General features: G+C 39.8%; 1 protein-coding gene across 1 annotated transcript in view; it reads right to left on the bottom strand.

The window, feature by feature from the left end:
• doc2a (double C2-like domains, alpha) overlaps positions 1–17754 on the bottom strand; it is a 52412-nt gene extending 34658 nt beyond the window's left edge. Inside the window, exons 1-2 of the mRNA XM_051717780.1 lie at positions 17427–17754; positions 8690–9012 (exon numbers count right to left, since the gene is read on the bottom strand). Of these exons, the coding sequence (XP_051573740.1) occupies positions 8690–9008 (319 nt within the window). The 5' untranslated portion in view covers positions 9009–9012; positions 17427–17754. The remainder of the gene's footprint in view (positions 1–8689; positions 9013–17426) is intronic.
• Positions 17755–22782: the final 5028 nt, after the last annotated feature.

The raw sequence follows: 22782 nt of genomic DNA, 5'->3' as shown, positions 1-22782 counted from the left end.
AGATTGTAGCAGGTAGTTAAATTTTGGAATACAATTCATTTTAATAACATTAACCTTCCCAATCATCGATAAATGTAATGAAGCCCACCTGCTGACATTGCTCGAAAACCTTTTTATTAAAGGGTCAAAATTAACACTAACTAAATCAGACAAATTTGCTGGGAATAAAATCCCCAAATACTTAATGCCCTGTTTGGGCCACTGGAAGGCGCCCGGCTGAAAAGCCGTTACTGGGCAGTACGCTGTCAAAGCCAAAGCTTCGGATTTAGCCCAATTGACTTTGTATCCTGAGAACTTGGAAAAGGAATTAATAATTCTGTGGAGGCAAGGCAAAGATCTAGTAGGTTCAGAGACAAATAATAAAATATCATCTGCGTAAAGCAGAAGCTTATGCGCCACACCTCCTCCTTTCTTATCGCAGCTGCTAATGGTTCCAGGGCAAGACAGAACAATAATGGGGAATGAGGGCAACCCTGCCGAGTGCCCCAATTCATAGTAAAATAATCTGAGATTAATCCATTTGTTTGTACCTCTGCTACAAGGTGTCTATAAAGTAACTTAATCCAACCAATAAATGTACTCCCAAACCCGTACATTTCCAAAATCTTAAAAAGATAATCCCATTCTACCATATCAAATGCCTTTTCGTCATCAAGTGAGATGGCAGCGATTGGAGATTGATCATTTGCTACTGACCACATGATATTGATGAGACGCCTGATGTTATCAGAAGAGCTGCGGCCCCGAATAAACCCCACCTGATCTCTATGTATAAGAGATGTCATAACTTTACTTAAGCCAAAATTTTTGACAATATTTTTACATCTAGTTGGATCAGGGAAATTGGATGGTAACTTTTACACTTGCTTGGATCTTTGTCCTTTTTAAGAATCAGACTGATCCGGGCTTGTGTCATGGTTGGAAGAAGCTTTAAATTCTTTAATGATTCAGTATAAACTTCTAACAAAAGTGGAGCCATAGGATCTAAAAAATTCTGCGGCAAAACCATCTGGCCCCGGAGCCTTGCTAGTAGGTTGGGACTTAATTACCTCGTCAAGCTCCTCCTAGGTTATCTCAGAATCAAGAGAGTTTTTTTGCTCAATCGTCAGTTTAGGAAGATCCGATGGTTCCACAAAGTTTCTAATATATTCATCAGTAGACGAAGACGTGGAACTATAAAAATCAATATAGAATTCTTTAAAGGCATTATTAATATCAATGGCTGAGGTAAATATTTCACCACCAGCAGATTTCACTGAGGGAATGGTAGAAAAAGGCTCTCTCTGCTTTATATATCTAGCCAAAAGCTTCCCTGCATTGTCACCCGACTCAAAGTATGACTGTCTTGCCCTGAATAACCAAAACTCCACTTTCAGCAAAACAAAATAGTATTATATCTGTTTTTCAGTCGGGTCAATTCGGATGACATCGGATGACATACTATCGGATGGCATACGGTGCTTCAGCTCTGCCTCGGCACTTTTAATATTTCCTTCCAACTCCACGAGTTCTCATGCTTTGGATTTTTTGATGAATGAGGCATACTGTATGATCCGGCCCCTAAGAACTGCTTTAAATGCATCCCAAGCCATGCCCACATAGGATACTGAGGACCAGTTGGTCTTCATATAAACATTGATTTCAGTCTTTAACATTTGTTGGAAATCAGGATTTTGCAGAAGGGATACATTAAGGTGCCAACTATATGATTTCTTTTTCTCTATATGTGGCATCACCTCTAAACTCACCAGGGCGTGATCTGAGACTAAAATGTTTCCAATTGAGCAATCAACAACAAATGAAATTAGGGATTTAGATATATAAAAAAAATCTATTCTAGAATAAATCTTATGGACTGATGAAAAAAATGTATAGTCCCTACCAGATGGGTTCAAAAGTCTCCAAATATCCGAAAGACCAAGATTTTTACACATCCTGTGAAGCGTCAGTGTTGTTCTAGGGGGCTTACACACTTTTGCTTCACTATGATCAAGGACTGAGTCCATCAAAAGATTAAAGTCTCCTCCCAATATTATATCATGAGGGGTGCCAGCGGCTTGCAACATCCCTTCAAGATCTATAAAAAAGCCCTGATCATCAGCGATAGGTGCGTAAATATTAGCCAAAATCAACCTTTGTCCTTGAATTTCAGCTAAAACAATAATTACTCTTCCTAATTTATCTTTAATCTGTTTGAGATTTGAATTGTAAATGTTTATTAATCAATATAATGTCTCCCTTGCTCTTACTTGTGCCAGCACTAAAGAAAGCATGTCCACCCCATATCTTCCCAAATTTTTCAGCTTCCTGTGGGGAGAGATGTGTTTCTTGAAGAAACACTATATTATATTTCTTACGTTTAAGAAAAGTAATAACCTTCCTTCTTTTTATGGGGTTCCCCAACCCATTCACATTCCATGTAGAGAGAGATAGTACACTTATATTAACAACTGACATATTGATATAATAGAAAAAATAAATTGTGTGCCAAAAACAAAATTATGAAGACCACATTCCCCATTAGTGAAACAATCAACCCCCGAACATCCCGCCGAACAAAACAAACAGAAAAAAGAAAAACGTGCACATTAACCCCGCACACGAAAGCGCCAACTGGCGACAATCCCTCTAAACTCAAAAGGTCCATGAACGCCCTTGAGTCTCCACGACAACTTTGCCATCGGATTGCTCAATTGAATTACATAACAGAAAATACTTTGTGAAATAAACCCAGTCAATAGGAAGAATGAACACAAAGAACATGTAGATTCATTCACACAACTGTCTCAAAGGTGTGATCACCCACAAAACAAATTTCAGCTGATATAAAACCATTCAGAATCCTCGGACAGACAAACGAATGTTCAGTGAGCCGGCTGTTATGAGTTCAATGGAAGACGTAATCATTCCAATGTCTCGTAAAAAAAACAAAAAACAAACCACAGTCAGCAGGAGGAATAAGCATGAAGAATGTACAGATGAATCAACAGCTGTTCCAAGGGAGTGTTATTCAACAGAACAAGCTCCAGCCGCTAGGCGGAACCAATACAAAAAGAAACAAAACCAGCATCCCGGTTCCCCGGATGATCGAGTCAATTCACTCGGAGGCTGCATAAAAGTATATACCATGACTTACACAATCCGTCAGCTTTATAAAAGACATCCTTTGTGTGAGCATGTAGACATTTTGCGGTCATCCATAGTGTCCACTCTCAATCTGTCTGGGAACTTCAATGCAAAAGTTTCTTTAAGGAAAGTGTTATTCACAAAACAAGTTCCAGCCGCTCGGCGGAGCCAACGCAAAAAACCTAAAATGTCTCCCAGCTTCCTCAAGAGTAAGTACAGCGAGTCAGACCCACTCACATGAGAAACATCCAATGGTTTACTCAGACATTGATTCTATAAAAGACATTGCCAGATTTGGACATGTAAATACTTTGCGACCGACCTTCGTTTCTATTCTCAGTTTGGCAGGAAACATCAGAGCAAACGAGATCTTTTTCTGATGTAAGAGTTTCTTGCATTCCTTGAACCGATCGCATTTCTCTCTTGTCGAACTCGCAAAGTCCGGGAACAAGAAAATATTATGGTTCTTCCAAGAGAGCTTCCCTTTGCTCCTCGCCTGGAGCAACACAAGATCTTTATCGGATGATCTCAGAAATCTGGCCAGAATCGATCTGGGCCTGGGCCTCAGCAGATCTGTGAGCTGACACTCTGTGAGCTTGCTCGATTTCCAGCTTGTGGCCTGTTATGTCGAGCAGACTCGGGAAAAACTCGTCTAGGAATTTCACCATATCTCTGCCCTCCTCATGCTCAGGAATTCCAACAATTCTAACATTATTCCTGCGGTTTCTATTCTCAAGATCTTCAAGCTTTTCAAGGAGATGTTCCAAATCAACTTTGGTCACGGGCAGATTGGCGGTTAATTCCCTCTCCGAAGATTCCAGAAAATCGATTCGTTTTTCAACATCAGTCACTCTTGTAGCTAACTCCCCATAATCGATCAACGTATTACAGCGAGATCCTCCAAGTCAGCAAGAATCTTCGTCAGCATCACCGACATGTTGGACAACTGACGCTGGATTCCTTCTCCCGCTGCGCCATCCAAATCGAGTCCCCGGTCTGTAGGCCTGTCGGGCTTTCATTCTGAACACGTAAGTGTCTTTTAATGTCTCCAGAGCCCGAGGATTTTGACTTCTTTGCCATGTTTGACAACAAAGGGCAAATGTGTAACTGGGTGTATCAAATTTCACCAGATTATAACATGAGAATAATCGAAAATTCAGCAAAGTGCGCAGAGCTCGTCGCATACACGTCCGCTCCTTGCATGGCGTCACGTGACCCCCTCTTCTTTTGTTTTTGGTGATTCACATTCTTCGTGCATATTGCCATCTAGTGGGCAGGGAGGAGAATTTACATGTTGTCACTAAAGGTCAAGGTCCATAAATGAATTGATGTGTGACTATGAAGAATAAGGTGTTTCCCTTGGGTGGAATGTGTGAAGTAATTCATCAACAGGTAGTTCACTGTGGCATCACTGTTCATTATCATTAAAAACACAATGTCAGTTTAAAAATGATTTATTGATCAGTTTCTCACCCACATTATCATCTTGCTTCTGAAGACATGGATTAAACCACTGGAGTCTTATGGATTACTTTTTTGCTACATTTAAATGCTTTTTGGAACATTTTGGGACCCATTCACTTGCAGTGTGTGGACCTACAGAGCTGAAATGTTCTTCAAAAAATCTTCGCAGAAGAAAGAAAGTAATACACATTTGTGATGGAATGAGGGTGAATTTACAATGAGAGAATTTTTTATTTTTGGGTGAACTATCCCTTTAATCATTTGATACAATTTACTTATTATGTACATACACCGATCAGCCACAACATTAAAACTACCTGCCTAATATTGTGTAGGTCCCCCTCGTGCCACCAAAACAGTACCAACCCGCATTTCGGAATAGCATTCTGAGATGCTATTCTTCTCACCACAGTTGTACAGAGCAGTTATCTGAGTTACCGTAGACTTTGTCAGTTCGAACCAGTCTGGCCATTCTCTGTTGACCTCTCTCATTAACAAGGCATTTCTGTCCACAGAACTGCCGCTGACTGGATGTTTTTTGTTTTTGGCACCATTCAGAGTAAATTCTAGAGACTGTTGTGCGTGAAAATCCCAGGAGATCAGCAGTTACAGAAATATTAAAACCAGCCCATCTGGCACAAAACAATCATCCAATTCGATTATCTAATCAGCTAATCATGTGGCAGCAGTGCAATGCATAAAGTCATGCAGATACGGGTCAGGAGCTTCAGTTAATGTTCACATCAACCATCAGAATGGGGAAAAATGTGATCTCAGTGATTTGGAGCATGGCATGATTGTTGATGCCAGATGGGCTGGTTTGAGTATTTCTGTAACTGCTGATCTCCTGGGATTTTCACGCACAACAGTCTCTAGAATTTACTCTGAATGGTGCCAGAAACAAAAAACATCCAGTGAGCGGCAGTTCTGCGGATGGAAATGCCTTGTTGATGAGAGAGGTCAACAGAGAATGGCCAGACTGGTTCGAACTGACAAAGTCTATGGTAACTCAGATAATCGCTCTGTACAACTGTGGTGAGAAGAATAGTATCTCAGAATGTTTTGCATCTCAGAATGTTTTGGCAGCATGAGGGGGACCTACACAATATTAGGCAGGTGGTTTTAATGTTGTGGTTGATTGGTGTATGTTGTTCCATTGTATTTACACTCACTTAGCACTTTATTAGGAACACTATGGTCCCAATAAAGCGCCTGATGTGGTCTTCTGCTGTTGTAGCCCATCCGTCTCAAGGTTCGACGTGTTGTGCGTTCAGAGATCCTATTCTGCTCACTGCAATTGTACAGAGTGGTTATCTGAGTTAACATAGCCTTTCTGTCAGCCCGAATCAGTCTGGCCATTCTCCGTTGACCTCTCTCGTCAACAAGGCATTTCCGTCCACAGAACTGCCACTCACTGGATGTTTTTTGTTTTTGGCACCATTCTAAGTAAACTCTAGAGACTGTTGTGCATGAAAATCCCAGGAGATCAGCAGTTACAGAAATATTCACACCAGCCCGTCTGGCACCAACAATCATACCACATTCAAAATCACTGAGATCAAATTTTTTCCCCATTCTGATGGTTGATGTAAACATTAACTGAAGCTCCTGACCTGTATCTGAATGATTTTATGCACTGCACTGCTGCCACATGATTGGCTGATTAGATAATCACATGTATAAGTAGATGAACAGGTGTTCCTAGTAAAGTGCTCAGTGAGTGTACATGTAAACTACTTGAATTTAATTCAGCACGATCACACGGGAAGTCGGCATGCTGTTTCTGAATGTTTCAGTACCCTAGGAACAGTATGCCGGCTTACTGACATGCCCCATCTCCCATCAGACATATTTGGAATGGCTCAGCAACAAATTGTAAAAAATCACAAACGTGATAAGGAGGTTGCATTTTTATCCCTAACATTGCATTTTGTCTCTGCTAATAGTTAGGGTTAGATTTGGGTTTTGGTTGGGGGGTAGATTAAATTAAATAAGCATTTCTCTTTACCGTTTCACACCCTGTTCAGCTGAAAACAATTATTTTTACAACTGGCTTCTGGCGACCTCTCCTGGATATAAATGGATGTCACACTTGTTTGTATGCTCTGAAACACTTACCGCTTTAGCCTCTGGAGGCAGTGTTTTCAAATTCTGTCAGCGTATAACGATTTCGGCTAAAGAAAAATTGGCACACACTTGCCGAATTTTATGTGAGATCAGGCTGATTTAATTACATCTGTAGGTACACTATTAACCTTAACCCCTAATCCTTAACCTAACCCTACCCCAACCCTTACCCTAAACCCTAAATTAAACCCTACCCCTACTCCTAAATCTACCAGTACCTCAACCTCAGAAACAGCAAATGGGAATCTTGTGAGAATTTTGTAGAAAAACATGTAGTTACACAATAAGTACGTTGTATTGTATGCATTTTAATGTTAGTACATAGAAGTTAAAGGCACCTAATATAAAGTGTGACCAAATCATCCGTTGTGTATTTTGTTCTTGGTGTCTGATGAAGGCTCTGCTAGAGGCAGAAATGTCATGTTTTTAACCTAATAAAAATAAGTATTTATCTACATAGAGCAAGTGCTACACCTCTCATTTCAAAGGTTGGGCCAAGGTGTCAACATACAGTATGTTTATATGTTGCTTTGTACTATAAAGGCATGGTAAAAAAAAAATCGCATGGCGAAATTCTGTGTGGGAATCCGCATGATCGTTAAAATCGTGCAATGGACTTCCGATGGCGAAAAATATCCCCTTGCGAATTTTGCATGGAGTTCAAGTTTGGTGACAGCCGAATTCGCCGTGTTGACCAATACCAAGTTGTTTGGTTTGGCAGTGACCTCTGTATGGGTGGTGCTTTGTACACAGCTACACTGAATATTTACAATGAACATGGATATAATTTTAGCGGCAAGTTTCTTTTTAACTTAACTCTACAAGAAAATAAAGTGCAGCATTAAAAGAGTCTGTTTGGCAATTCATTTTTTACTAGTTTCAAACAGGCGTAACACCCGCTTACGCCTTCTTTGCCCACTGAATTTAGCTGTGCAAAGGTAGATGTGACTGTGCCTTAATAGGCTGTTTAATGGCAGGTCACATTGTGACAAATTGAGTCTGATCTCATAAAAAAAGGTGACTGTGACAACATTTTTGCTAAATTATTTTGTGTGGCTCCTTACATGTATCACTGCAGTTCCGAGGGTAATATACCCTAAGTGGCACTAAAAGCAAGTTAAATTTTCTCCCAAACAGATGAGGTTTTTAAAGTTAATGCTCTATTGAGTTTTAAACCAACAAAACTTACCTTACAACCCTAAACCTTAAACCTAAACCTAACTGCGTTTTATAACAGCAAATGTAGGATCAAAAACAGATGAGGTTCTTAAGGTTAATGCTCTATCGATTAAATTAACACAACCTACAGTACCACCCTACCCTAAACCTTAAATCCCAACCTAACTGATAGTGTCATAAAAAGCAAATGTGAGATGAAAAACACAATTGCTGAAGCAACCACATCATTTTCTGGTGCTGATATGACCCTTTCTGAGCTGCTCTCTTTAGGACTTATACCATGGTGCTTTGAATTGAAAGTTCAACGGTCTATCAGTTGAGTTACTGTGCAATTTGATCGTACCAAACAAGCTTCTATATGTAGTTTGTAGTGTAATGCAGACATTAAACTGTGTCGCCTTACAAGTCATTAATGCACTATAGTAAAATTGTTAAAATGTCAAAAGATAGCATTGTGTGAGGAACAGGGCGAAAAAGTGAGAGTAAATGAATTGTTAATCTGCTGTTTTACTCTGACTAAAAGTCATTGTTGTACTGCCTCTAGTGCACATTTCACCAGGAAACTGTAGCAGTATGTACAACGAGGCACATAAAAATAATTTTGCCAAAATGTAGGTATAGTTACGTGATTCTATGAGACCAAGATGCTGACAACATGCAGCGCCACTTGAGACATGTTTTCACAAAAGATCAAGGTGCATAAATTAATTGATTTGTGACTATGATGAATAAGGTTTTTCCGTTGGGTGGAGTTTGTGAAGTGATTTATCAACAGGTAGTAGTCATGACTTACTGCAATCATCGCTGTCTGAACTGCAGATGTCCACTGATGTCTCAATGCTGCTGGTTGCTGACAGAGTCCCACCCCCTCCTCTTGCCCCTGCCTGCAGAGGGGACAAGAGACCTCCACTTGTTCCCCCTGAGGCTCCACCTCCTGGACTGAGAGCTAATGGAGAGGCAGCAGGGTTAGGAGACACAGGCTCAGCGGTTGGGGAGAGTCGGGGGAAATAGGCAGAGATCTGTCTAATTGGTCGGATGGGGCCAGGACAGACGTCTATGGCCATGTGTTCCTGGATGGAGATGGTGAGCTTTTTTCCTTTACGCACCGTCATAGAGCTAAAACAGAGAGAGAAAGTTATTTTGTCACTTATTAACCAGCAGATACTTTTCATGCAGAGCAACTTAAAGTATTTATGCATTTGATTTACAAGCACAATCCCCCCGGAGCCACCTGTTATTAAGCGCCATGCTCTTCGCTCATGTCACAATGGTGATAGATTTGGGGAGCAACCAGCCAAAGTCCATAACCATCAGGCTACCAATACTTAAAGGAAGAGTTCACTGATGTAAAAATTGTGTCAAAAATTTTGGCTAACTGATTAAGTAAAGTTAATACATCTCTTATACATATAGGTCAGGTGGGGTTTATTTGGGGCCGTAGCTCTTCTGATAACATTAGGCGTTTCATCAATATCATGTGGTCAGTGGCGAATGATCAGACTCCGGTCACTGCCATCTGATCAGACTCCGGTCACTGCCATCTCACTTGATGCCAAAAAGGCATTTGATATGGTAGAATGGGATTATCTTTTTTTTGGGGGGGGGGTGGGGGCAACCCCAACCCAATTTGGAATGCCCAATTCCCAATGCACTTTTAAGTCCTCGTGGTTGTGTAGTGATTCGCCTCAATCTGGGTGGCAGAGGACGAATCCGAGACTGTCAACCCATGCATCTTATCACGTGGCTTGTTGAGCGCGTTGCCACGGAGACATAGTGCATGTGGAGGCTTCATGCCATCCACTGCGGCATCCACGCTCAACTCACCATGTGCCCCAATGAGAACAAACCACATTATAGCGACCATGAGGAATTACCCCATGTGACTCTACCCTCCCTAGCAACCGGGCCAATTTGTTTGCTTAGGAGGCCTGGCTGGAGTCACTCAGCACGCCCTAGGATTTGAACTAGCGAACTCCAGGGGTGATAGCCAGCGTCTTTTACAACTGAGCTACCCAGGCCCCACTGGGGTTATCTTTTTAAGATTTTAGAAATATATGGGTTCGTAAATACTTTTATTGGATGGATTAATTTACTTTATATTCACCCTGTAGCGGCGGTACAAACAAATGGATTAATTTCAGATTATTTTACTCTGGGTAGGGGCACCCGGCAGGGTTGCCCTCTTTCCCCATTATTGTTCTGTCTTGACCTGGAACCATTAGCAGCTGCAATAAGAAAGGAGGAGGATTTTCCAGGGGTGATGGCGGGAAGTGTGGTGCATAAGCTTTTGCTTTACGTAGATGATATTTTATTATTCGTCTCTGACCCCACTAGATCTATGCCTTGCCTCCACAGAATTATCAATTCCTTTTCAAACATTTTCGGGATACAGAGTTAATTGGTCTAAAGCCGAAGCTTTGGCTCTGACTGCGTACTGCCCAGTGACTGCTTTTCAGCCGGGCGCCTTTCAATGGCCCAAACAGGGCATTAAGTATTTGGGTAATTTATGTGATTTAGTCAGAGTTAATTTTGACCCTTTAATAAAAAGTTTTTCGAGCGATGTGGGCAGGTGGGCTTCATTACATTTATCTATGATTGGGAAGGTTAATGTTATTAAAATGAATTGTATTCCAAAATGTAACTACCTGCCACAATCTCTCCCTGTAGATGTCCCCCTCTCTTATTTCAAACAATTTGATAGCATAGCGAAGTCCTTTATTTGGAATGGTAAGCGTCCCAGGTTACATTTCAATAAGTTACATAGGCCGATTGACAAAGGTAGGCTAGGCCTACCCAAGATTTTGTTTTATTATTATGCATTCGGTCTAAGACATTTGGCTCACTGGTTGCTTCCACCTGAGAGAGCTCCTCCCTAGTTTCATATTGAACAAGAAGTCCTTGCCCCTATTTCGCCATTGCAAAGCCTTTCGATCAAACTAACTGGAGAAGTTAAGTCACACCCCGTTATTTCGCATTTGCATGTGGTTTGGACAAAAGTCTCCAGAGTGTTTAATTCTGACATTTATTTAAATGTTGCCTCAAGCATATGGCTGAACCCTAAATTACATATTAATAAGTCCCCTTTCTGTTGGTCAGAGTGGATTGGGAGGGGGGTTATTACACTCGGTGAGAGTGGAGTACTGAGATCTTTTGATAATTTGGTTCGACATTTTAGGATTCCCATATCTCAGTTCTTTAGGTATTTACAGCTGCACCACCTGCTCTGTACTGTATTTGGGAGTAGTGTACACCCCACTAAAGTGGCAGAGATTCTGGAAATGGTGATTACTGCTTATGGGAGAGGTCATGAAGCATTTGTGTATTACTCCTTGTTAATTCAGAGTCTGGGGGATGGAGCTTCATCTTCTCTCAAGAGTTTATGGGAGAAAGATTTAAACTTGGTATTGGAGGAGGGAGTGTGGGCTAGAATCCTAAAAAGCATCAGGTCTGCATCTAGAGATGCAAGGGTCCATCTGATGCAATTTAAGATTTTGCACCTGTTCTACTGGACCCCCTCTAGATTGTATAGGCTTGGTCTTAAAGACTCACCCACCTGCTGGCGATGCCAGTCAGAAGACGGGGACACAACCCATGTTTTTTGGTGTTGTGTGAAGATTCAGGAATTTTGGTTGAGGGTCCAGCGCTTTGTGTGTGACGTACTGGACATTCAGTTTCCATTTTGCCCCAGACTGTATTTTGGGTGATGGAGGGGTCCTAGAGGTGGGAGATAAATACATAAAAAGCTGGGTCCTAACCAGCGTGATGATTGGCAGACAGCTAATCCTTAGGGGATGGAAGTCAACTGATGCACCCTCATTTTGTGAGTGGTGCACTGAGTTGGGTAAAGTGGCAGCTTTTGAGGAAATGACTTCCAGACGGCTGGGGAACCTGGCAATTTATGGCAGAAAATGGGGCAGTTATTTGTCTCATTTGGAATGGTCCTAATGAGGGGCAGTGGAGGGAGACAATTTTTTTTTCTTTTTTATATAAGTTGAACTTTGTCTTTTTTTATGTACTTATGTATTTCTATTTGTGTGTCTGTTTATATGTGGGTATGATGTTATTTTGTTATAAGTTGATTCCGAATGCATAATCTTGTGGTTACATTTATTTTTGTCTGTGTTGGAATCAATTAAAAAAATTTAATAACAAAAAAGGAAGAGTTCACTGGACTATGAAAATTATTTTATCACTTACTCACCCTAATGTTGTTCTAAACCCATATGTATTTCTTTCATCCGTGGAAGTACAAAGATTTTTAGGGACTGTCAGCCCCGGTCACCAGTTTCATTGCATCTTCATTTTCCATACAATAAAGGCTTTCATTCTGCCTAACATCTCTTTTCGTGTTCCATAGAAGAATGACTAAGGAAACAACAAAAGGGTGAGTAAATGTTGACAGACTTTTCATTTTAGGTTGAACTATCCCTTTAGAATAGAATTAGAAAGCAAAGATAGGATTGAAGCCAAGATTTTAGTAAGTGCAGTTTCATTTGGAGAGATTCCCATGCAATGAACTGCCCCAACAGAAATTCACTACAAATACTGTAGCTTGAAGTCACTAGCTTTTCAATTAAATGCTTTAAGGCTTAGATTCTGCATTAAACATTGACAAAGTACAAGAGGGCTTCTGTATTTGACCCAAAGACCTTTTGATCTGCAGTCAGGAAGGAAATATAAGATCAATGGAGTTGCATAAAAGTGTGGACAGTTAGGCCACTTCCAGACTAATACGTTTTTGTTTTAAAACACATCTTTTTCTCTCATCGGACGCATCGTTTTGCCCTTCTGTCTACACTGAGATGGCATTTTTGACAGCGAAAACTGAGCTTTTCGAAAACGTTCTCCCAAATGGGTACATTTAAAAACGCTATCCTTGCATTTTAGTGTAGACAGGGAAAACGGAGATATCTGAAAATGATGACGTATTTGTTGCCATGTGACACAGTCATGTGATCCATTTAACTCAAAACAATCAAGATGGTGGCCCATGTTGTAGCACCGTTACTGTGCCTGCTATTCACTTTGATAGCGTTTTTAAAGATAAATGTTACTTTGTACAACCTTCACATTGCATTCCTTCAAAGGTGATGGGAAGTTTATGGAAATAGTAAATAGGGAAGTATACGGAAATAGATTGTTGTCCAGTGATGGAACACAAGGACAATTGCGTTTCAGACTGTACATGGAATGGTGATTTTTTGCATGCATAGTAAGGGGATTTAAGCATTTTCAGACGTTTCAGTGTGGGTGAGAAACTTTCGGAAAATGCTTAAAAATGGCAGTGTGGGCAGAAAGCTTTTCAAAAACGAAAACGCTGGATAGATGTGGACGTAGCCTTAGAAGCAAGGATCTAGAGAACAGGAGCAACACTATTTCTATTTAAACTGATCAACTCTATATTGAATTTTATGTGTTAAACAGAAATAAAACAGAAATAAACACACGAGTTAGAATTTTGCTGAGTGGAGCGGCAAACTACAGTACTGGTGCAACAGGCTAGAGGCTGTGAGCATGAGTGGGTAAGTCAGGAAAGCGGGAGGATAGAGGTTCAAAGTCAGGTGGTAAGAGAGTGGGTGTTTAGATGCTGCGACTTAAAAAGTTTGCACTGAGCTCAAGCTTTAAGCACATGCCAACTAAGCTCTTCTCTGATTTATTTAGAAGTCGTGAGCAAAAATCTATGCTTGATGCCAGAAGCAGTGCTTGGACAGCTGTGCCGATTTCCTCTCCCCCACAGAGCTGTAGTCTAAACCACCCTCAGGTTCTGAGATAGTCTGTCTTATTCAATGCAAATTGAATCCATAGTTAAGCCTTTGTATCTTCTTTTTTTTTTTTAAATTAAAGACATTGTTCCAGAGACTTGTCCTCTAAACCAGAACCTTGTTTGTTTTTGTTTTTGATGGACCTGCCACATAATTATTTTATCTGTAACACCTCCACAGACTGGCATATCGCCTGAGACGAATTGACCTGCTTTGTCAAAACAGTTTTAAATAGCTGGACCTGCGTGCCACAGCAAATGTTTAATTCCAAAACCTTCAACCTGCTCTTCTAGACTCCAATGTGAGCTGGAAGCTGAGCTGAGGAATCTAAATAGATACTAATTAAGGTTTGCCATCTCCAGCTAGCACTTTGCTTAAAGCACTTTTGGAACCTGGCAAATGGAGCTACTTCACCAGAGTATAGACCACAAAATATTAGTTTTAAGAGTAAGTGAGCTGGAACGGCAAAAGAATGGGAAATGTTTTAAGAGGCTGTAAGAGAGAGAATGAGTGTGCAGTTTGATAAGAGACCGAGGAAACACACTTTTGACTTTATCCACACTACTGCTCTAAACGTCTTATTTGCATGGGCACACTTGAGATGCAAATAAAGTTCCCTTGAGAATGTTGCAGGGCATTTGCAAACTAATCCCAGCAAAAATAATTAAGAATAATTTCAATCAGTGAGCACAATTACAAAGACTACAAGTTCTTAACAGTTCCTGTGTTTGAAGAGGTTTCAGAAAAGAGTGTTGGAGATAAAAACGGTGAAAATAACAGATGGAGGGGATCCTTACAAAAATGTACTTTGTCGGTACCATGGTACTTTGATATTTACCATAGTTCTCAATGGTTACTATAACCATATACCATGGCATTTAAATAATACTCTCTCACTTCCAAGAAGACTATGGTACATATCCAAAGAAACATGGTATTACCATGGTAAATTTTTTGAGTGGACAGAGGGGGAGAGAGTACTAGAGAGACATTTCCCTGCTTAAAGAGTAGAAACTTCCTGAACTTGGCCTAAGCTGGTTTGCTGGTTTTAGCTGGTTCAAGTGCTCAAAACCTCTTTAAAACCAGACCTGACTAGGTTGAAAGACCAGCTAAGAGTAGTTTAGACCAGCTGCTTTAAACTAGTATAGACCAGTTTAGACCAGCTGGATTAAGATGGTCTAGCTGGTCTTCAACTGGTTTAGATGTTTTTCAAGTTTGACCAGCTAACAAGAGCTCAGATCTCACTAAAGCCAGCCAACCTGACCATGCTGGGAGACCAGATAAGACAGGTTTAGACCAGCTGGTGTTCTGATGGTCTAGCTGGTCTCCCAGCCTGATCAGCTGAAAAGTGCTCTAAACACCTCTAAAAACAGCTAACCAGACCAGCCTGACCAGACTGGGAGACCAGCTAAGACCAGTTTAGGCCAGGTGACTTAAGCTGTCAAGCTGGTCTCCCAGCTGATGAGTGCTCTTAACACCTCTAAAACCAGCCAAGACCAGCTAAGACCAGCTGAGGTTAGTAGCCGTACTGTCAAGAGAAGAAAAGAAGAAAGCATGCAGGACACAAACTCATACTCATTGCTGACCTTTTAGGTAATTCTACCCCATTTGTCCAAAAGCACAACAGTGCACATAAAGTACATGCCAAGGCAGTTATTTCTCCTTGCCTATCTTTGCTTGTCAATCTATCAAACTGTCCATTGTTTGACAGGCATCATTCTGTCTTCACGGTGGTGGTAGGTAAGTTGTCATAATGGCATTGGAGCAGCACGGCTAATGAGATCATGACACACGGACGCTAACAAGATTAGCGATTAGCACACTGCCTCACGCCAAGCAGAATCTTTTTTTTCTTTTTCAGTCTTCAAATGAAATCTCCTCCCACCACCTGCTGTACATCATTTGTGTCCATGGTGGTTTATGAAACCAGTTTGTTTCGTTATTTATTAAAACATTTTTTATAATTTGCAAGCAATTCACAGACTCTGAAATCTAAGGATTGTTTATACCTTCAGTCTGAGGGGAATGGCAGTTTGCATTAAAAACTATTATTTGACAAAATGAGATTCGTGAAATAAATTATCCTCGCACATAGAGTAATATCATTTTATCAACTGAAATGTAATTGTATCCTATATTTTTGTTAATATTCTTCAGCTATCACCTGAATGAGCTTGCTTTGAATGGAAACTGAATGGATTCACTTAAAAACTGATTATATATATAAAAAATAAAAAAAGCAGAAACTAGCCAAGTTAGCAGTGAATTATAAAGTACCTGTAGCTCAATTTGCTTAGACTTTATCTTGTGCTTCTCTTTGTGGGCAACCATAGACCTCATTCCAAACACAATCCTTTAGGAACATGTTCCTTTTGAGTTTTTTTAAGCAATTGTTTACAAACATATGGCAAATTCAGTGCTAGTGAAGTCAATCCCACATTAGTCCCCACAACATAGCAATCATGTTGGTGGTTAACCATCCACTGTTGCAATAAACTTGCAATACCTCGCAACTTCTGCAATGTGTTGTGGCAGTGTGCAAAGTTCTCTTTTGCCTGCTGTGTGGAATCTGAACTGTGCACATTGTGCACTAGCCCGCTAAACTGGTATAGTCACGAAATTAATGAAAGTCAGTGCTTGAGATTGGATCACAGCAAGACATGAAGAGGCTGTTGAGAAGACAAGTCAGAGTGTTTGTGTGTGTTTTGGGGGGAGATGTGGGAGTGAGAGGAAGTAATGAGGAGAAATATTCCAGTACTGTAAATTACAGACATGTTTGGCAGTGGGTTGTCACAGTACATTATGACACTGTTAGCTCTTGAAGCATAACTCACATTATGAAACAGAACTCTTGATGAGATTTGGACTGTTGTCAACATATTCACTAGCTGATGAAATAAACTTAAGAGTTAGACTAAGCTGCAAATACTTTAATCATGTTTTGACACATATATCTGGTTATACATATCTGTTTCACTTTCACCATGTCTTCTTTTGTAAAATTCAACCTTTCCTTAAAATTCTTGTTGAGTTCTGCACAGCTTATGCCTGGAGGGGCTAAATCTGTTTATGCTTACCCTTTTTTTTTTCGTATCTATCTATCTATCTATCTATCTATCTATCTATGCAACTCTCACTTGTGTCTTACAGTGGTATCATGTTCTCTTTTATTCACACAAGATCAGAGATCCTGATGAGAAGCAAATAACCATTTCACAGTCAGTCACTGTGTCACTCAGAGAGAGAGAGAGAGCAGTCCACATCACACATTCTTTGCGCAAGACCTTCAAAAGCAGAAAAGCAGCAACACATGCGCAGTGTCTAATATCACAGTATCACTAAGTGTCAGATTGCTCACATTACTTCTTTTAGAGTGCAGAATAATCTCTCCATCAAAAGTTATGATTTTTCACACACAAAAACAAAACAAAACAAAAAACTATGGGGGGTGGGGTGTTAACGGCATACGTACATGAGTACTTTAATAGTTAACACAGAATGAGTAATGAGCGGTGAACAAATAGATGGAAGTTTATGTGAATTTAATTTCCAAAAATATTCAAGGTAAAAAGCAACAAAGGGTTAACACTAGAAAGACTAATTAACAGACAGAGAGAAAGAGAGAGAGAGAAAGGGAGGGAGGGGTTAAGAAAGAGAGGGACAAACAAATAAAGACAAATAGGAGAACACACCAGGTGATTCAATCACATAACAGATTCTAAAACGAAGTTTGAGGAAAGGATTAATAAGCAAGATACTTTTTCTTACCTCTGATTGTGTGAGTATGAATGACTCCCTCATAAACAAGTGAATTCCAAAGCACAGGGGTCTGCACTAACAGGTGGTGCAAGAGAAAGAGATAGAGAAAGGGAGAGGAAGAGAAAGGGAGGAGGGGGAGGCAGAGACAGAGAGAGAGAGAGAGAGAGAGAGAGAGAGAGAGGAGGAGAGGCAGAGATGGAAAGGAGTGAGTATTTAGCATAACATCAAAGAATCTATAGGATTACACATGCTGAAATATGAAGAAAAGGAGGATTAGAAGAGAGGGAGGGAAAAAACAGAAGGAGAAATTTGTTAGAATGCGCAAGCAGGAGAAACGGTGGGATAGATAGACTGCGAGAGAGAAAGTGTGTGTTTGAAGTGATCCTTTATTATAATGTGCTATAATTTCACTTTTTACATGATCACTAATTCTGTTTCTTTTGGGCACTTTTTCTGGTTGTTATTGCAGCATAACATCTCCCTGCCTCTCTCTCTCTCTCTCTCTCTCTCTCTCTCTCTCTCTCTCTCTGTCTTTCTACGTAATTTATTTGCAATATAATTTTGGTCTACATGAATTCATCTTTACCGTCAACATTAATAAGTGGGGCTTCTTTATCAGTGACTGTGTGTGGCGGGTCAGGTTTTGCCTACATTGTCGAGAGCAGCCAACAGTCACATGAAGAAAACAGCTTAATAAGCATGCAATGTCTTTTTTTTTTTTTTTTTTTCTTAGATATATATATAAAAAAAAAAATATATATGGCCTTTTAATGGGATAAGGAAAGTAGAGAGGTGACAGAAAATGAGAGGGAAAAGAGTGGGATCAGAAAAGGACCTCACAAGACTTGAACTCAGGTCACCCACAATGCATCAGCACCACATGTCATGAGCATAGCCCGCTAGGCTACAAGTCTTAATGAAAATGTAAAAATGCAAACAGGTTTCAGTAAGGGTTAGGTGTAGGTGTAAGCTTAGTATAACAACAGTTGAGTGCAACAGTCTGGCTCTGGAAGTAAAAATTCCATTCATTTTCTTCACAGGGGAAATAACTTTAAATGATAACTTTAAAACCTTTAAAGGCAGTCCTACCGTGAGCTCAGAGGTTGTTAATTAATGGTATATGCTCGTGTTGAAGCCATCAGTCTCCGTTATTTCATCTTCATTTGAAAATAATTGTCTCCACTGTAACACATTCAACAAGCCATGTGATAAGATGCGCAGATTGACAGTCTCAGACACAGAGGCAACTGAGATTCATCCTGTGCCACCCAGATTGAGGCAAGTCACTACACCACCACAAGGTCTTAGAGTGCATTGGGAATTGGGCATTCCAAATTGGCGAGAAAAGGGGAGAAATTGTTTGTTTTAATTTACTAATTTCTGGCGAAGAACTACACTACCCATGATCCTAAAGGAAAACAATCTACCAGTCAGAGAATCGTGGTGAACAAAGTGCGCCAAAAGAGTCCTGCAGCAACCATTCACTCTCATGACGCAAGCGTGAAGTTTTCTCTACAATCTCAAAGTATTTATGTATTACAGTATATATATTTCCATATATATAAATACATTGTAATACAATTAAAAATATTGTTTATTTAGTTATAATCAACAACTTTAAATGAATAGTTTTATATTTTTCCATAGTTTTTAATTCGATCACATCATTCGTATTGCGTCGTTGGATTGTAGTTCATTCCCTCATGAAAGATGTTAAGTACACTTAGTCTTTTTGTCAGATTTCACATATTATTTTGCTTCATACTTCCGGAACCAAGATGACTGTAAAAGTGGATGAGCATTGTTGCACTCAATAGAAGTTTATGTAAAGTCCCCACCAGAGAAACAAAAACTATAAATGCAATGTATGCAATGCATAGGGGCACCATACAAGGGGGGGTTGGCGCAAAAAGGTGCTAAGGGACAGAGCTAAACGAAGGCCTACCACATCACTCCCGGAAGGCGAAAATGTTCAGGGCCCAATCTCACTTTCACCCCATATCCTTTTCTGTTAGACGGAAGAAAGTCTTGCAGGTTTGGAACAACATGAGAGTGATTACATTGATTTAAAAATTTTGGGTGAACTATCCCTTTAAATTTCTGTCTTCTTAGCTGCAGTCCGCTCAGTATGTCGCAGTGGTGTAAGGGCTTTCTTTCATAGCACTACAGACACATGTGCCAAGGGCAGCATCTGTCTCACTCTCCCTCCATATAATTTGCTCTAATGATGCCTAATGATACATGCGTGAGAACACATACTCCTACACACACACACACTTGCACAATACAATATCAGATCACACTGAACACACACACAATCACATTCACACACTAGAATATTATAATACTCAAACACACTTACACACTCATATACACACGAATACACACGCACTAACACACTTCCATACAGAATTACAAACCTACAAATACATTTGAACACACATGCACTCAATAATACACACATAGATAAAAAAAATAAAAAAAACATTTTTTTAAAGAGAATTAACTGATCTTCTTCCTTTATAACCCTCTCTCTTTCTAACTCTTTCTCCCTTCTCTCTCTGTACTCTGTGGGGATTAAAGAAGGTCTGTGGTGTGCACGTTGCCTCAATTCTTTGTTTTACCTCGTTAAAAGTCTCTCCTTACTTGATCCTTCCTTTCTCTATGCATTCTACATCCCTCTTCCTACATTTCCTCTCTCTCTCTCTCTCTCTCTCTCTCTCTCTCTCTCTTTCACTCTCTCTCTCTATTCTTTCCTTCTCTGCCCAAAGTATTTATCTCTTCCTCTGGCACATGTAGATACATAAATGTGTCTGTGTGAGAAAGAGAGACAGAGAGAAAGAGAATATTTGGTGTGTTATATTCCATCTCTTTTTTTGGTATCATTCTTCATGTTTTATCTCATCACATTGACTGCTCCACCTCTTGAGCAGGTCTGAAGCATATTATATTGGTTCCCCCTTTTGATACACTCTTTTTAGGCTGCTATCACAATGATCAGAGGGCTTCGCGGCCCAGATGTAATGAAAGCGAAGTGACGCGCCTGGCAGATAGCAGCAACGATAGCACATAGTAAAGAAAGTCTCCTCCTGTCACATGCAGCTGCCCTCTGTACCAATTAACCAGTCTCAAGGCACTGATCAGCCCTGCATCCTCCGTATGTGAGCCTTTGTCTAATTAGGTTCTTTTCATTTGATGTAAGCCGTTGAGGTCAAGTGGCAGCGTTCCTGTGGCACTCGATCAGAAAGGCCTGAGGCTGTTTGGGATTATCGAGGATTGGGATTTCTATTAGGAAGAACCAAACAGATTATGAATTCAAAAGACTGGGACTTTGGCTGGCTGGGACAGTGAGACTGGTGTTGTTGTGGTTATGACTCATATTTCATAACGTGATGTGGATATTACTTGATTGTTATCACAGGATAGCATCACATGATTTTCTGAAAGACCCTGTCAATGTTAACATTAATAACAGTACAAAACACTCAGTATGTTACTGCTTTTTTTTAGAGCTGTTGTTAAGTGGGTGAAATTTGCATATGTCTCTAGGTTTGAATTGAAAATAGGGATTTGACCTGTATTTCTGTCATTTTTTATTGTACAATGAGCAACAAAGTCTTTGGACTTTGGAGCAACCAAATCCTCCTAGGAACATTTTTTGAACATACATGCCACAGTTTGTCCTGGCCATTCTTAAAGAGGACAACATGAGCTTTTAAGCTATATCAAATGTGGCCTTGGATGGCCATGACAACTTCATTCACATCAAGTCAGGTCATTTTTATTTGTATATCGCTTTTCATAACACACATCGTTTCAAAGCAGCTTTACAGAAAATTATGCTTTACCAGAAAATGAATCTGTAATATCTGTAATGTTTTAGAGTCATTATTGTGTGGTTTGATAAAAATGCAATTGTAAATTGTGCCTTAAATTTAAAAAAGAAAAGTTAATTATATTTGTATTTAGACCCCCAGTGAGCAAGCTAAATATGACTCTGGCAAGGAACACAAAACTCCATTAGATGCTGGTTAATGGAGAAAAATAACCTTGGGGGAAACCAGGCTCACTGTGGGGCCAGTTCCCCTCTGGCTAAACAACATGAATATAATGCCAAAATGAGTACAAGTCATGGTTTATAGTTAGTAAACCAAGTAAGTGTTAGGGGTCAATGTTTAAACAAAAAGATTTTGTATTAACTGTAAGATTAATGACTAAAGTCTTAATTAACTACAGAAGTGCACACAGAGCCAGTCCTTTATTATTTGGCTGATGAAGGCTTTAGTTTGCAATTAATTTATTGTCTATTTATTCCATTTTAAGAGTGTAGTCCATCCTTTGACCAAGGTGATGCTGGCAGAGGTCAGTGAGGTGCATCGCAGTTCGATTGGAAGCTTGTGCCAGTTCATTTCAGTTCATTAAATTCAAGGTTCAGGCAGTGGCCAGTGAAGTATCCCATGTTTTATGGTTGAAGTTGGCATAATTTCATCCACTGTGAAGTCCATTGTAGTAGACTGAAGTGATATCTGGCTGGCACAGGCTGCAGTTAGTAGTCATCACTCAGCAACACATAGCGGCAGGATTGGGACATCAGACAGGACCGAAGCCGGATCTGGCAGGCTCTGGTACGCTCAGGATATGTATCCAGAGGTTAAGACAGGGAAACAAATAGAATAATAGCGTAGATGCCATACGCTTTAAAGCAGGATTATAGAATATGAGAAGTGTTTCCAGTTCTGGCAGACCTGACTAATACAGCATAACTATAAGTTAATGGATAAATTAGGTGTATGCCTGGCTGAATAGATGAGTCTTTAGTCTAGACTTGAACTGAGAGAGTGTGTCTGAGTCCTGAACAATACTAGAAAGACTATTCCATTGTTTAGGAGCCAAATAGGAAAAGGGAGTTTTTAAAAATGTCTAATCCTCAATTGTCAAATTGTTTCTTGTAAATAAACATTTGCAAAAAGCTTTAGAGAGTTTTCAAAGCAGAGTAGAATTTAGATTTTATTTTGCATATGCTTTCACCTGTAGGGAAGACACTACAGTTTAATAGGGTAAAAAATGTAAAATATTCCTATATGAAATATTAGATATTTCAATCAAACTTTGGCAAGTTATTACTCAATTAAAAGTGCTTTATTGATATGACGAAATAGTTTTGTATTGCCAAAACAGTAAAAAAAAAAAAAACTTTTAAATATAAAATGAGACGTTTTGTATCTATTTTTGCTTATGCTGACACAAAATTGTGTAATAATTCAGGAAGTAAAAATTATGTGCAAAGTTTGGTTCATTTATTGAAGTTTACAGATTTTCCTGACAAAGTGATGAAAAATAAAATGTTTATAAAAATGATCTGAGG

Source organism: Myxocyprinus asiaticus, chromosome 14 (assembly GCF_019703515.2).
Source record: "Myxocyprinus asiaticus isolate MX2 ecotype Aquarium Trade chromosome 14, UBuf_Myxa_2, whole genome shotgun sequence".
NCBI classification, from domain to species: domain Eukaryota; kingdom Metazoa; phylum Chordata; class Actinopteri; order Cypriniformes; family Catostomidae; genus Myxocyprinus; species Myxocyprinus asiaticus.
The sequence above is the reverse complement of the archived record's forward strand: the minus strand, read 5'-3'. Positions and strand labels throughout refer to the sequence as shown.